This window comes from Bos mutus, chromosome 13, assembly GCF_027580195.1.
Source record: "Bos mutus isolate GX-2022 chromosome 13, NWIPB_WYAK_1.1, whole genome shotgun sequence".
Classification (NCBI taxonomy): Eukaryota; Metazoa; Chordata; class Mammalia; order Artiodactyla; family Bovidae; genus Bos; species Bos mutus.
The window spans coordinates 51183372-51198759 of record NC_091629.1 but is presented as its reverse complement, the minus strand read 5'-3'; the positions used below and the strand labels follow the sequence as shown (position 1 = coordinate 51198759).

Genomic DNA, 15388 nt, shown 5'->3' with positions numbered 1-15388 from the left:
AGCCCTGGCATGCTGCAGTCCATGGGGTTGCAAAGAGTCAGACATGAGTTAACGATTGAACAACAACTATTTCAGCGAGGGATGCCATCTGAAGTCGTTAGTGGGCAGCGTGATAAGTCCCTTCCTTATTAAACATGAAACCTGTTCAATCAAATGTTGGTTGAGTGCTTACCGTGTGGACACCAAACACCCGAGATACATCAGTGAACCAAACAGGCGTCCCTGGCCTCAGGAGCTTGTGCTATAAGGAAGGGAGATGGTCAGTCAATAGGCTGTTGACAAATGCTGGAAAGAGTGTCCTGAGAAGGAAAAGTCGGAGCAAGCACCTAGGCAAGGTGGTCGGGAAGGCCGCCCTCTCTGTGCAGGTGGGCCAGGTGTGAGATGGGCACGATGGCTGCAAGAGAGCCACCCAGCTAGGGGAGGGCCTCACCCTTCCTGAGACTGAAAAGCCAGACTCTGCATCGCTGAGTCAGCTGAGCGTAAGAAGTTTACACCTGGGTTGCCCAGTGCTATGGCCCCGGGCATTGTTTAGAAATGAAATGTGAGCAGATACGAGGCAAGGGTTGTGACCCCACAATTCAGACCAAGATAAAGAACCTCACCTGTGGTGGGTGTCTGGCGCTGGGTAGCCTGGGCCCTTCTGCTGTGTTTGTGTTGTATGTTCGTGACCAGTACTTGGCATCTGCTAAAGGTCTCAGGGCAGGGCTTAGCCGATCCTGCCACGGGAGAACAACTGGATCAGATCTCTTTGTGGGTGAATCCAGACCACCGAAATTCCATGGCTCTCAGAGGCCTCGACTACTGAGTTCATCAGCTTGCCGGAGGGAAGAGATAAGGACCTGAGGCCCACGAGTTGAGGGTTGCCCAGGTCCCCAAGCAGGACAGGGAGTCCTTGCCCCCGACTGGTCCCGTGAGCGGAGAGGACCGTGTAATGGAGGTGGGCCCTATCCACTTCCTTCCTTCTAAAAACTGCTTTGTAGCCAAGAATTTAACCACTTTCTTTGCCAAGAGCTTGTTTGATGTCAATATGGTTCCACTCAGACTAATTACTTTCCTTCTTTTTCTGTCAACGGAAATGAAACTCTTTACCTCTCTTTCTGTTAGAAGGAGACCATCTATGGGACCATCATAATGGTTTTCAGAACTAAAGTGGGTTTTGTTCTGCTGTTTGAAGTGATGTGGTTATCAGTTGTTTTCACAAATAGCCCAGTATAGAGCCTCTGGGGGTGCGGGGAGCCCAGCAGCCACCCCCCACCCCATGCCCCCACACTCCTTTTCCATCTCTCCACAGCGTTTTCCTCCACCTGATGAAGGTCGACCCGGACTCTACCTGGTTCCTCCTGAACGAACTTTACTGCCCGGAGAAGTTCACGCCTCCCCACCCCAGCCTCCACCCTGTGCAGCTGCGGGGGGCCACCAGGCAGCAGAACCCCTACTCAGCCAACGTGCTCCTCCTGCTCCCGGAGCTGCAGTGACACCCCTCCCCTTCCAGGGTGGGCAGGTGGATGCCAGAGGAGGTCCCTTCCCTCCCCTGCCGAGGAGGACGAGGTCGTGGGGCCGACCCCACCCTGGCGAGGGCGGCGGCGGTGGCAGCGGAGAAGACTGCCAAGGTGGATTAGACAGCCGATCGATTTATAAATTGATCGATCACACAACTGCTCAGAAATTGGATTGAAGGAAAGCAGCCGACTGTTATTTATATTTCATACCTGGTGTTTTCAAATGACATTGTCTGGCAGCTCTAAGGGCTTAACTCCTTAGCTTACCACCTCTGCGGCCCCAGCTGCCTCACAGGCCACCCCACACACACACCCATACCCGAGAGCTTGGGGACACATGGGGCAGAGGCCTGTGCATTGTGTGTGTCCTGTGAGCGCTCAGGGGCCACGTGGAAGCGACACCCATCCACGAGTTTTCCGGTCACTGGCCGGCAGCACCAACTCACACACCTCTCTCTCCTCAAATAAGGAGATGGAACCTCCCCTGTTCTTTGGAAGGAAATGAAATAAAGGCACTTCTTGAATGAAAAGTATGATCAAGACCTCACTTTGAAGTTTGTTATTTAAATTGGGTGACTTTTTAAAAATGAGTTTATGTTTGTAAAGGGATAACAGACTCATGGTATAAAATCCAAGTGGTACAAAACACTGAGAAGTCATTCTCCCCATCCTCATTCACCAGACATCTAGTTTCCCTCTCTAGAGGCAAACTCTCCTGACAGTTGTTTGGATGCCTTTTAAGTATTTTTCAACTGTCTACCATGGATAATGGTCTACTGACGGCCACGTGGCCATGACGCAGTTGCACCAGTCAGGACTTGGCCAGCCCTGCTTCATCCCTCCCCTTCCCAGTTACCTCCACGCCCCCACTCAGCCCCTGCGTTATTTTGAAGCAAATCCCAGATGTCATATCCAAACTGTTTTTTGTGTTTTTTTTTTTTATGGACAACCAGAATACATTGGGCTTCCCTGGTGGCTCAGATGATAAAGAATCTGTCTGCAATGCAGGAGACCCCGGTTCGATCCCTGAGTTGGGAAGATGCCCTGGAGAAGGGAATGGCTACCCACTCCAGTATTCTTGCCTGGAGAATTCCATGGACAGAGGAGCCTGAGGGGCAGCAGTCCATGGGGTTCTAAAGACTTGGACACGACTGAGCGACTAACCCACAGAATAGCATTAAAAAATGTTTAACAATGGTCCTTTAATATTATATTCAGTCAGTGTTCAGATTTTCCCAGTGTGTTTGAATCAGGATGCAAATAAGGTGTATACATTGCCATTGTCGATATGTTCCTTAATAAATCTCTTAATTTATAGATTCTCCACCTCTCTTTTCTTTTCCTGGGAAGTTTTTGTTAAGGAAACAGGCCATTTATTCTACAGCACTTCCCACAGTCTGAATTTATTGATTACATCCCCTGGGGGGTCATTGCACAGGCTCCTCTTGTCACCTGTGTTTCCTATAAATGAGGCAAAACAAGAGATCAGGGTTTTTTTGTTTTTATTTTTTGGCAGCACTCCTCTGTGGGTGGTATCACTCACTTCCATCAGGAGGTGTATGATGTCTGATCTCTTCTTGTGATGTTGGCAGCCACTGGTGGGTCGCGCCTGGACCTAGTCATTCATTACAGACCGCAGAGCAGTGCTCTTCCCGCCCCACCATGCCAGCTGGCTTGTAGCTAGAGCCTTGCATCCCTTCATCAACCATGCGGTAACCTTGAGAGAGTTTGTGTGGAAAAGGCAGGATAAACACTTGATTTTCATAGCTGGGAGACTTAAAGCCCACAGATCATGTAAATTCAGGTATACAGCCACACACACACACACACACACAGGTGCTGAAGGACACATGTGCAGGAATGATGAATGCTTTCTCAGCAGATGCATGGTGAGGCACTAGCTAGATAACTCCTCCAGTGACATAGATAATCCCCAAGCTCTAAAAATAAAAAACAACCAGAAGACGGCTGGCATGGGGACCTCGTGGAGCAAGGGTCCCCAGCCCATTCCAGAGAGGTCCCACTCCTTGCCTTGCAGAGCCTCCGTGCAAGGGCAGCGGATGCCCAGCTGGCTTCTGGTCTGGCTCTGTCAGTGAGTCATCAGCTCCCACCCCCCACCCCCCAGCCCCCGCCAACAACTTTGGGCCTCAGTTATCCCACCTGGAAAGTGGATGGAATGGGCCGGAGGGAGAACTCTTAAACTTGGACGATTCTAGACTCCGCTAGGAATCACCCCCTGAAAACATTCCTCCTCCCGTCACTCCCTGGAGGGTACAGCATCCTCTGAGCCTGCAGTCACGGCAGGCTCCACCTCCCGCTGGGTCCGCTCAGCTGACCTCGAGAAATTCTGTGTCCAATTTCAGATACCTCACCTGTGACCCCCACAGGGACTCCAAGTTAAGAAGCCCTGAAAAGAGATAATCACTTAACTCTCTTCCAGTTTGAAAATTCTGGAGTGATTTCCTTTGGGCAAAGGGAGGAAATGCCCTCTAATTGAGGGGATTGTCAAAGGATTCACAGAGCATTGTTCCCGATTCCGCTGGGGACAGAGTGATAGACTAATTCAATCTCTAGGTCCTGACAAATGAGAAAAAACAGGTCAGAGAGGTGGCGTGACTTGTCGAGCATGACCTGGCTCCCAGAGAGATTAAAGCAGCCTGCCTTCCTTCACCAGGTGCCAGGGTATGGCAGGCCAAGATGGTGTGCCAAGGAGTCGGGGTACATGCACACCCACCCTGTACCATGATATTAGAAAGCTCGTGCTCTGGGGAAGCCCTCCAGGGGATAACCTGCACGAGAGAATTTCCGTGATGTTCCGAAAACCCACCGCTTCCTCAAAGAGTTAAGATATCCTGAGTCTCTTTCAGATTCCTGCAGGCAGATTGTTGAACTTGATTAAAAAAAAAAAAAAAACTAATTAGAGTGCCTCTCCAGTTATTATTATATTCAGGCAACTTTAATTTTGAACCTGTCCTGCTGACTCAATCTAGTCCTTGTTAACGTCCGCTTCGCAAAGCGATCGTTTCCCCCTGTTAAAATTTCTGGTGCAGCGATGGTTTCTCCTCTCATTCAGGGTGTACCCTGAGTACCCTGAGTGACTGTGTGGCTGGAGTCAGGGGTAGGGGAGGAATGAATAGGCAGATGCTGAAAGGCCCTGCAGTTGGGGTTGAGATGTTTGAGCTCTGATCTGCAGGAAATGGAGGATTCAGGGATGTGTAAAGCTGGACCCAGGGGATCCTGAGAAGAGTTAGATGTGACCCTCGGTTGGGGCGGGGTTGGGGGGCACCATACTCTGGAAAGAACATGGATGTGGAGTTCATCAGAGCTGGGGTTGATTTCTGACTCTGCCTCTTCATAATGGCATGACCTCATTGGGTCACTTTACTTCATATTCAAATCTCTAAACTGGAGCTGCTGGGACTGCCCTGGTGGTCCAGTGGTTAAGAGTCCACCTTCCAATGCAGGGGGAGTGGGTTCCATCCCTGATCAGGGAACTAAGATCCCACATGCCAAGGGGCAACTAAGCCCCCGCACCACAGCTAAAGAAGCCTGCTTACCTCAATGAATATCCCACGTGCTGCAATGAAAACCTGATGCAGTCAAATAAATAAATATTTTAAATAAGTAAAATGGAGCTGCTGCCACTGCCTCTTTTGGCGGCTGCTTCAGGAGGAGTAAATGCTATAGTGTCTCTGGTGAGTAAGTGCCTGGCTCCCAGGACAACACACTGTCCTTCCCCCATCTCCCAACCCCACTGCTTGTGGCTTTGTTAGGGATGCAACACCTACTCCTCCAAGACATTTAGAGCTGAGCAAGTAGATGGTTATGTCTCTGAATGAACTATCCAGGAACTACAGGGCACCGCAGCAGAGGAGGAGATAAGATCCTAAAAGATAAGCAGACAGGCAGAGAGGATAAAGGACATTCCAGACAAGGTAATAACATGCCCAAAGGCATTGGGCATACCTGCCAATATCTGTACTCATCATAACTCCTTCCCTTGCAGCTGGCAGGAGACCCAACTCAAACTGGCTTCAGCTACAAAGAAATGTCTGGGCTCGCATGATCAATGGGCCTAGCTGGCTTCAGCTCCACAGCCAGCCTCTGCCTTTTGATTCCGCTTCCCCCAGTGTGGCCTTCCTTCTCAGGCAGCCTTCTCTGTTAAGTGCCTGAGGTGGCCACCGCTAGCTCCAGACATAGGTTCAACAAACCTGGGAGAGTGTGCCCGTCCTTCCGACAGCTCCAGTTCTCAGCTCAGCCCGTCTGTCGCCACGCTCCAAACCAAGCACTGTGCATCCAAGCAGGTATCCACAAACTTTCTCTGTAAAGGGCCAGCTGGCAAATATTTTAGGCTTTGCAGACAGGTTCTCTAGGACAGGGGTTCCCAACCTCTGGGATCTAATCCCTGATGATCTGAGGTGGAGCTGATGGAATAATAATAGAAATAAAGTACACAATAAATGCAATTCGTTTGAATCATCCCCAAACCACTCCCTCCTCTTTGGTCTATGGGAAAATTGTCTTCCATGGCTGGGGACCACAGCTCCATGGCATCTTCTTCCTTGATATTTTTTACAACCTTTTCACATGTAAGCACTATTCTTAGCTCAGGAGCCCCTCAAAATAGGACAGGGGCCTTTTTTTTTTTTTTTGCCTGGGGACCTTAGTTTGCCCTGATCTACATTTTCACAGGCAGGCCTGGAGGCAGGTGTCAGGTCAGCTCACCAAACTATATGGAGAGGGAACTGGACTGGTTTCCCCTAAAAGGAAGTGCTGCATTTCCGTTACCAGGAAAAGAGATGCGGGGTGGAAAGGGGCCAAGTCTACAGGCTGTGTCTGTGACAGGTGACAAGGGTGGCTTGGCTGTCTAGGGAAGGGGTGTATGAGGAGGTTGTGGTGGCCGAGGCCACATGTACGAAGGGCCTTGACTTGTCAACCTGGGGATCCTAGCCTTAAGAGGTCAAGAGGGGAGGCCTTGGAGGGTTTTTGAATGGGTGAGTAATGCGCTGAAAGCAGCGTTTTAGGAATATTCATCTCGTGGCAGCGTGCAGGAGAAATTGGAAAGGAGAGAGCCTGGCAATGAAATTGTGTTTCTGAAAGTCCCAGGATGAGAAAATGTACCTCTTCCATCAACCCCAAACTGTTTGACACGCCGTGGTTCATGAGCAACTCGAGGCACATAAATATGTGCTTTAAAGTTTAAGAGTAAGAAGTGAGATGAATGGAACCTCTGATGAGGCTCCCTCCTTGTTCAGAAGCCCAGGGAGTGATTTTCCAAAAGCAGCTCCGGCTGCGATGAGCAAGGCAGGGCTCCTCTCCCTTTGTGTGACTCACCCCAGCCTCTGTGTCGGCCTTGATTGGAAGCAGAGTTGCCCGTGTTGCCTTGCCTCCAGAGTAAGGAAGAGAGGCCAAATTTCAGAAAATAACTCTGAGTGATGGCTGTCTCTGTGGAAGCACTGATTGCTTTATAAATGGCCTTCCTCTCCCCACCCCCCACCCCCTTCCCCACAAGTTTGGAGGCAGCAGTGGCTTTCCAAATTATGCTTGAAAAGCAGCCTGATTTCCCTGAGGAATCCTCTCCGAGATGAGGAGCTGTTCTCCCTTTTTTTCCGACACTTTCACCCAGAGTACAAAGCCTGTCTGCCAAGGGCTCAGAGGGAGCGGTGCCCACCTCCCTTCAGAGCCATCAGCACCAGCCGTTTATGAAAATCTCTCTGGGCTGCCCGCCTGTGCAGCAGGAAAGGGTTAAAAAGCGCTGATGACCAGCTGCCTCCAGCACCCCCTTCTGTTTTCCCTCCTTGGGAAATTCTCCATTCTTTTCGCACAACAGCTCCCGGGTCTCAACCTGCTCTCTCAGTCAGTACCTTCACGTCCTCAGCTTCCTCCCACGCAGGTGGCTCAGAAGTAAGGAAGCACCTTCCGGAATCTCTGAGGCCGTTTCCAAGGGAAAAGATGGCGGGGGCGGGGGAGGTGGAGCAGGAAGGAGTAACGGAGATGAGTCAGAAGTTTCTTCAAGAAATAAAACACGGGAATTCCCTGGTGGTCCGGTGTCTAAAATCTGCCTTCCGTTGCAGAGGGGCGTGGGTTCAATCCCTGGTCAGGGGACTAAGATCCCACGTGCCGGATGGCACAGCCAACAAAAAATATACAAGAACTAAAACCTGTTACGTTCCCCAGGGCAGAGGTGTGCCGTGGACACAGACCTTGGTACACCCCATTTCCCCTCTGCCCCACTTTCACATCCTTTCTTACCTCACAGACCCCACCTCGTGCTCTCACACGTCCCACCGGGACACTGCCCAGCCCCCGAGAAGAGGCCAGAGAGGCCAGAAATGGGAATCTAACCATGCCACAGTTTACAGGTGACCTTGGGTGGACCCTCCTCCTCCCCAGGGCCTCAGTTCCCTGTCTGCTAGATGAAGGATTTGAACCAGTCTCTAAAATTGCTCCACTTCCTAAATGGTGACGGACTTGATAATAACCTGTTGCAAGTATGTGGGGAAAACAGGCATGTACATTGGCACGAGCTTGGGGTTTCCCTGAGAGTCCAGTTAGTAAGACTCCTTGCTTCCAGTGCAGAGGACATGGGTTTGATCCCCGGTTGGGGAACTAAGATCCCACATGCTGATCTTGCGTGCTGTGCAGCGTGGCCAATATCTGTATGTATATATCAGATCAGATCAGATCAGTCACTCAGTCGTGTCCGACTCTTTGCGACCCAATGAATCGCAGCACGCCAGGCCTCCCTGTCCATCACCAACTCCCGGAGTTCACTCAGACCCATATTATATATATATATATATATATATATATATATATATACACACACACACACACATACACACACACTCCTCTCTCCATGGAATTCTCCAGGCAAGAACACTGGAATGCGTAACCAGTCCCTTCTCTAGGGGAACATATATATATATAATAGGCATATTGGAGTAAGCTCTCTGGAGGTCAAGTTGACCATATCTCATAAGTTTCGGTGTACACGCCTTGTGACCAGCAATTCTGCCTCTAAGAATTTAATACTGATGCATGTGCACAAAGGGTACCTGCTCAGGCGAGTCACTGCAAGGTTGCTCCTGTTTTGCAGAAACCCACAATACTGAATGCCCAGCATGCACCAGGCATTATGCTTAATGCTTTACATTAATACCTCAAGAGACTGGGAGCGAAAGATAGGAAACAACCTAATCACAGGACTTCAAATCCACCCAGAGGAGGCTGAAAGACCCCCTCACCCTACCCCCCAAAAAGCCCCACCAGAAGTTCTAGTGAGCTATACTGAATAGTGGTACATCAAATGCCATGAAATGTTAACTATTTCCTAAAAGTAAATACGGAATTAAAAAGAAAGCAGAAGGAGAGGTTGGGGAGGGAGGGAGGGAGGGATTGGTTAAATGAACTATGGTCCATCCGTATAGCAAAATGAATGAAACAACAATGGATATGAGACTTTTAAATCTACATACTCTTTGACTCAGCAGTCCTGCTTTTAGGGATTTCCTTGTCCATATGCAAAGATGAGGGCTTCCCTGGTAGCTCAGCTGGTAAAGAATCTGCCTGCAATGCAGGAGACCCCAGTTCAATTCCTGAGTTGGGAAAATCCCCTGGAGAAGGAATTGGCTACCCATTTCAGTATTCATGGGCTTCCCTGGTGGCTCATATGGTAAAGAATCCATCTGCAATGGGGGAGACCAGGGTTTAATCCCTGAGTTGGGAAGATCCCCTGGAGGAGGACATGGCAACCCACTCCAGTATTCTTGCCTGGAGAATCCCCATGGACAGAGGAACCTGACGGGCTACAGTCCATGGGGTCACAAAGAGTCAGACATGACTGAGCAACTGAGCACAGCACAGCATGCAAAGATGGTGAACACAGTGTTCATTGAAGCAACGTTTGCATTAATAAAAGTTTGGAAATTACCTCAAGGTCCATGCAGAGGGTCTTGGCTAAATAAGTGTCATACTGTTGTGCCAAATAGACTTGAAAAAGAGCTAGTTCTCTGTGTACATCACCAAGATTTATTATTAAAGAAAAAGGCAAGCAGGGCAATGCTAGTATTTATGGGGGACAGAGATACTTTATGTGAGGAATTCCTCTTAAAGAATACCCAAGTGGCAGCCTTCTAGGAAGAATAGCAGGATCAGTGATGAGAAATCTTTTCACATTGCACCCTTCATATCTTCACATTTTAAAGCCATATACATAATCATATGTGTAACTTCTTCACTCACTCAAAAATTATTATTAAAATATAAGGCATTTGTGAGTCTGTTATTCTACTCACATTTTGGTGATAGGAGTATAACATCATCTGGGCTTCCTCTCATGTGCTTTGCATTTCTCCAGGACAACCAGGCTTGGGAAGAGGAGGTATTGCTTCAGCCAAAGAAGGAAAGGGATCTTGGCAAAGATCCCTTCACAGGATGGGTTGTGTACTGTACAGGCAACCACCGCACAGCTCCTGTATGCATGGAGAAAGACCATCCCCCCCATCAGTGCCCCAGCTCATCTGAGCCCCTCATAGCCCTAAAAGAAGAAGGTGGAGGCTCAGAGGCTTTCCTGGCTGCCTTAGTGCTCTTGGGCATTGCACATTGCCCTCTGCCCTAGCCTCTACTGTGGCTCTGTCAGGCTGGCAGCCTTGTCCCTACGGAGAGATGGCGTTCCTGGCTGCATCTTCAGCACCTTGGACAGGGCTGTGGCATGTACCTTCCTCTCACTGTTAGGATGACAGCCACCTAGGCATGGGCCCAAAGGCACCAAATAGAGGGCAACCATAGAATTCAAACCGGAGCAGCCAACATCCCATGATGAATTACATGATCAGTTACACCAGGTTACTCCACAGAATCCAGAATCTGCAGGTTGAAAACTTCAATTCCGTCCAACAAGCATTTTTCCAGGCTTTTTGTGTGCCAAACCCCAAGACAAAAAGGCATACATTCTGTCTCCTAAGAGCCAAGCCCAGAGGAGAGCTAAACAAGACAGTCATCATGAGGAGGCAGTGATAAATTCTGGATTGGAAGAAGGTTGGGAGCAGCAGTTAAGAGCATGGCCTCTGGACATACAGCCTGGGTTTGACTTCTGACCCTGCTGCCTTGGCAAGTCTCTTCATTGCTCCAAGATTTAACAGAATGGGCATAAAAATCATACCTCTGTGAGAGCATGGTGAGGATTAGAGCCTGGTGGGAATAAAATGCTCGACTCAGGGCCTGGCCCCTGGGCAGTGCTCTGTAGGAGCTTGTTGTTGGGCGATGATGATACCTTAGAGGTATAAGCGCCAGCTCAGAACATGAACTGAAAGGAAACTGGGAGGTTTCATGGAAGAGAGGCCATCCAAGCTGGCTTTGCAGTATTTGCTCCTCAGACACAAAGAGAGGGGCCCCTCTGGGAAGAGGGAAGGAGGTGAGGACAGTAAACAATAAGGCTGGGGATGTTCCTGGTGGTTCAGTTCAGTTCAGTCACCCAGTCATGTCCAATTCTTTGCGACCCCATGGACTGCAGCACGCCAGGCTTCCCTGTCTACCACCAACTCCCGGAGCTTGCTCAAACTCAGGTCCACTGAGTCGGTGATGCCATCCAACCATCTCATCCTCCATCACCCACTTCTCCTGCTTTCAATCTTTCCCAGCATCATGGTCTTTTCTAATGAGTCAGTTCTTCACATGAGGCGGCCAAAGCATTGGAGTTTCAGCTTCAGCATCAGTCCTTCCAATGAATACCCAGGACTAATTTTCTTTAATTGACTATTTTGATCTCCTTGGTCTCCAAGGGACTCTCAAGAGTCTTCTCCATGGTTCAAAAGCATCAATGGTTCAAAAGCATCAATTCTTTGGGGCTCAACTTTCTTTATGGTCCAACTCTTGCATCCATACATGACTGCTGGGAAAACCATAGCTACCTGGTGGTACAGTGAGGATAGGAATCTGCCTGCCAATGTAGGAGACATGGGTTCAATCCCTGGTCCAGGAAGATTCCACATGCTGCAGAGTAACTAAGCCTGCGTGCTACAACTGCTGAGCTCACACTCTAGAGCCCACGGCCTCAAATACTGAACCCACGTGTCACAGTTAGTGAAACCCACTCACGCTAGAACCCACGCTTTGCAACAAGAGCAGCCACTGCCATGAGAAGCCCACACACCCCAAAAAGAGTAGCCTCCTCTTGCCACAATAGAGAAAAACCTGTGCAGCAATGAAGACCCAGTGCAGCCAGAAATATAAATAAATAATAAATAAACATTACAAGCACAAAATGAGTTGATGTTATTTTTTTAAAAAGCATTGTGCTGAGGGATGAGAGGGGGGTTCAAGAGGAAGGGGATATATGTATACTTATGGCCAATTAATGTTGATGTATGGCAAAAAAAATCACAATATTGTAGTTATCCTCTAATTAAAATTTTATTCTGTAAAGCAATTATCCTTCAATTAAAAATAAGTAAATTTTTTTAAAAGAAAAAAAATTTTTTAAGCATTGTGGTACAATCCTTAAGAAATAAGTCTGGAGGGGAAGGCGCCAAGATGGCGGAGGAGTAGGACGGGGAAAACACTTTCTCCCCACAAATTCATCAAAAGAGCATTTAAACGTCGAGTAAATTCCACAAAACAACTTCTGAATGCGGCAGAGGACATCAGGCACCCAGAAAAGCAACCCAACTCCTCGAAAGGAGGTAGGAAAAAATATTAAAGACAATAAAAGAGACAAAGAGGGAGGGACGGAGTTCCGTCCCAGGAAGGAGTCTTAAAAGAGAGAAGTTTCCAAACACCAGAAACCTTCTCACTGCGAATCCGTGCCGAGCTTTGGAAGCACAGAGGACAACATAACAGGGAGAAAAATAAATAAACAATTAAAACTCGCAGATTGCGAGCCCTACGGTAACTCCTCCAGCGGAGAAGCAGCGCAGATGCCTGCATCCGCCATTAGCAAGCGGGGCTGGGCAGGGAGGCGCGGCGCAGGCTGCATCGCTGAGAGTAAGAATCTGGCCTGAATACCCCGGCTATCTGAGCGAAATAATTTGGGCTAGCAAACCAGACTGTGGGATACCTACCACGCGAAAAGCCAGCCCTAACCTAAGACACCGCCAGCCCGCGCCGCGGAACAAAGGACTAAACAGAGGTAGCCGGCTGCAAACCTTCCCCCCCGGTGACAGGCAGCCAGAGCGGAAGGGGGCAATCGCAGCCCCAGAGAGACATTATCTATAAAACTGTAAGCAGGCTTCTTTGCTAACTAAAACTTATTGGGGTCTGGATGGTCAACATCTGCCTGAGAAGGTGCGCGGTTTTTTACACCCAGATAACCAAGTGGCGGGGAGGCGATAAGTCGCAGCATTGGCGCTCGCCAAACACCTCATCACCTGAGCTGCTCGGACCTGGGAAGAACACAAAACACAGCCCCAACTGAGTCTGCGCCTCTGAGGACTACCTGAGTGCCTGAACCTGAGCGGCTTGGACCTGGGAGGTGCATGCAACCCAGGGCCAGCCTCGGATTGTTCCCGGTGGAACAACCTGGAGCCCGAGCAGTGTGGGCAGGGAGGCTACACGCGCCGTGAGCGGGGGCAGACCCAGTGTGGCTGAGGCACTGCGAGCGCACGCCAGTGTCATTTGTTTGCAGCATCCCTCCCTCCCTCCCCATAGCGCGACTGAACAAAGAGAAGAAATACAGCTCCACCCACCAGAACACCGACACAAGCTTCCCTAACCAGGAAACCTTGACAAGCCACCTCTACATACCCACACACAGCGAGGAAACGCCACAATAAAGAGAACTCCACAAACTGCCAGAATACAAAAAGGACTCCCAAACTCAGCAATTTAAACAAGATGAAGAGACAGAGGAATACCCAGCAGATAAAGGAACAGGATAAATGCCCACCAAACCAAACAAAGAGGAAGAGATAGGGAATCTACCTGATAAAGAATTCCAAATAATGATAGTGAAATTGATCCAAAATCTTGAAATTAAAATGGAATCACAGATAAATAGCCTGGAGACAAGGATTGAGAAGATGCAAGAAAGGTTTAACAAGGACCTAGAAGAAATAAAAAGAGTCAATATATAATGAATAATGCAATAAATGAAATTAAAAACACTCTGGAGGCAACAAATAGTAGAATAACAGAGGCAGAAGATAGGATTAGTGAATTAGAAGATAGAATGGTAGAAATAAATGAATCAGAGAGGATAAAAGAAAAAAATTAAAAGAAATGAGGACAATCTCAGAGACCTCCAGGACAATATTAAACGCTACAACATTGAATCATAGGGGTTCCAGAAGAAGAAGACAAAAAGAAAGACCATGAGAAAATACTTTAGGAGATAATAGTTGAAAACTTCCTAAAATGGGGAAGGAAATAATCACCCAAGTCCAAGAAACCCAGAGAGTCCCAAACAGGATAAACCCAAGGCGAAACACCCCAAGACACATATTAATCAAATTAACAAAGATCAAACACAAAGAACAAATATTAAAAGCAACAAGGGAAAAACAACAAATAACACACAAGGGAATCCCATAAGGATAACAGCTGATCTTTCAATAGAAACTCTTCAAGCCAGGAGGGAATGGCAAGACATACTTAAAATGATGAAAGAAAATAACCTACAGCCCAAATTATTGTACCCAGCAAGGATCTCATTCAAGTATGAAGGAGAAATCAAAAGCTTTTCAGACAAGCAAAAGCTGAGAGAATTCTGCACCACCAAACCAGCTCTCCAACAAATACTAAAGGATATTCTCTAGACAGGAAACACAAAAATGGTGTATAAACTCAAACCCAAAACAATAAAGTAAATGGCAACAGGATCATACTTATTAGTAATTACCTTAAACGTAAATGGGTTGAATGCCCCAACCAAAAGACAAAGACTGGCTGAATGGATACAAAAACAAGACCCTTACATATGTTGTCTACAAGAGACCCACCTCAAAACAGGGGACACATACAGACTGAAAGTGAAGGGCTGGAAAAAGATTTTCCATGCAAAGTGGGACCAAAAGAAAGCAGGAGTCACAATACTGTATCAGATAAATTAGACTTTAAAACAAAGGCTGTGAAAAGAGACAAAGAAGGTCACTACATAATGATCAAAGGATCAATCCAAGAAGAAGATATAACAATTATAAATATATATCCACCCAACATGGGAGCACCATGAGTATGTAAGACAAATCCTAACAAGTATGAAAGGAGAAATTAACAATAACACAATAATAGTGGGAGACTTTAATACCCCACTCACAGTTATGGATAGATCAACTAAACAGAAAATTAACAAGGAAAAAAAAAAAAAAAAACATGTATCTATAAAGTTCACTAAAGCAAAGTACAGTAAAATGAGGTATGGCAATAAAAGGCGTTAAATTTATCAAATAAAAAAAAATAATAAAAAATAAAAATTAAAAAAAAAAAAACAAAACATCATAAAGATGCTCCCTGGAAACAATACAAGAGCAAGAGCAAAGTGAGAATTTCAACAAAGAAATAGAAATATAAGAAAATACCAAACAGAAACTAGGAAGCTGAAGAGTACAATAACTAACTTGAAAATTTTACTACAGGGATTCAAGAGCAAACAGGAAGATCAGTGCCCACAGTCACAAGCAAAGTTCGAACTTGAACCCAGCTCTTCTGACCTTAAACCTAAGGCACATCCCACTCTAGTACAATGTTAGCCACAGGATGAATGACCTTCTCTACCCCACGGGCTTCCCAGGTGGCGCTAACGGTAAAGAATTAGCCTTCAGTGCAGGAGATGCAAGAGACTAGAGTTCCATCCCTGGGTCAAGAAGATCCCTAGAGAAGGAAATGGCAACCCACTCCAATATTCTTCCCTGGAAAATTCCATAGGCAGAGGAACCTGGCAGGCTACAGAAAAA

General features: G+C 47.6%; 1 protein-coding gene across 3 annotated transcripts in view; it reads left to right on the top strand.

Moving 5' to 3' along the window:
- Window positions 1-2781, top strand: part of TTI1 (TELO2 interacting protein 1) — a 42239-nt gene extending 39458 nt beyond the window's left edge. For all 3 annotated transcript variants that reach the window (XM_005895996.3, XM_070381715.1, XM_070381714.1), the window contains one exon: window positions 1292-2781. In XM_005895996.3, coding sequence (XP_005896058.2) covers window positions 1292-1475 — 184 coding nt within the window. In that variant the 3' untranslated portion in view covers window positions 1476-2781. The remainder of the gene's footprint in view (window positions 1-1291) is intronic.
- The last annotated feature ends 12607 nt before the right edge of the window (window positions 2782-15388 follow it).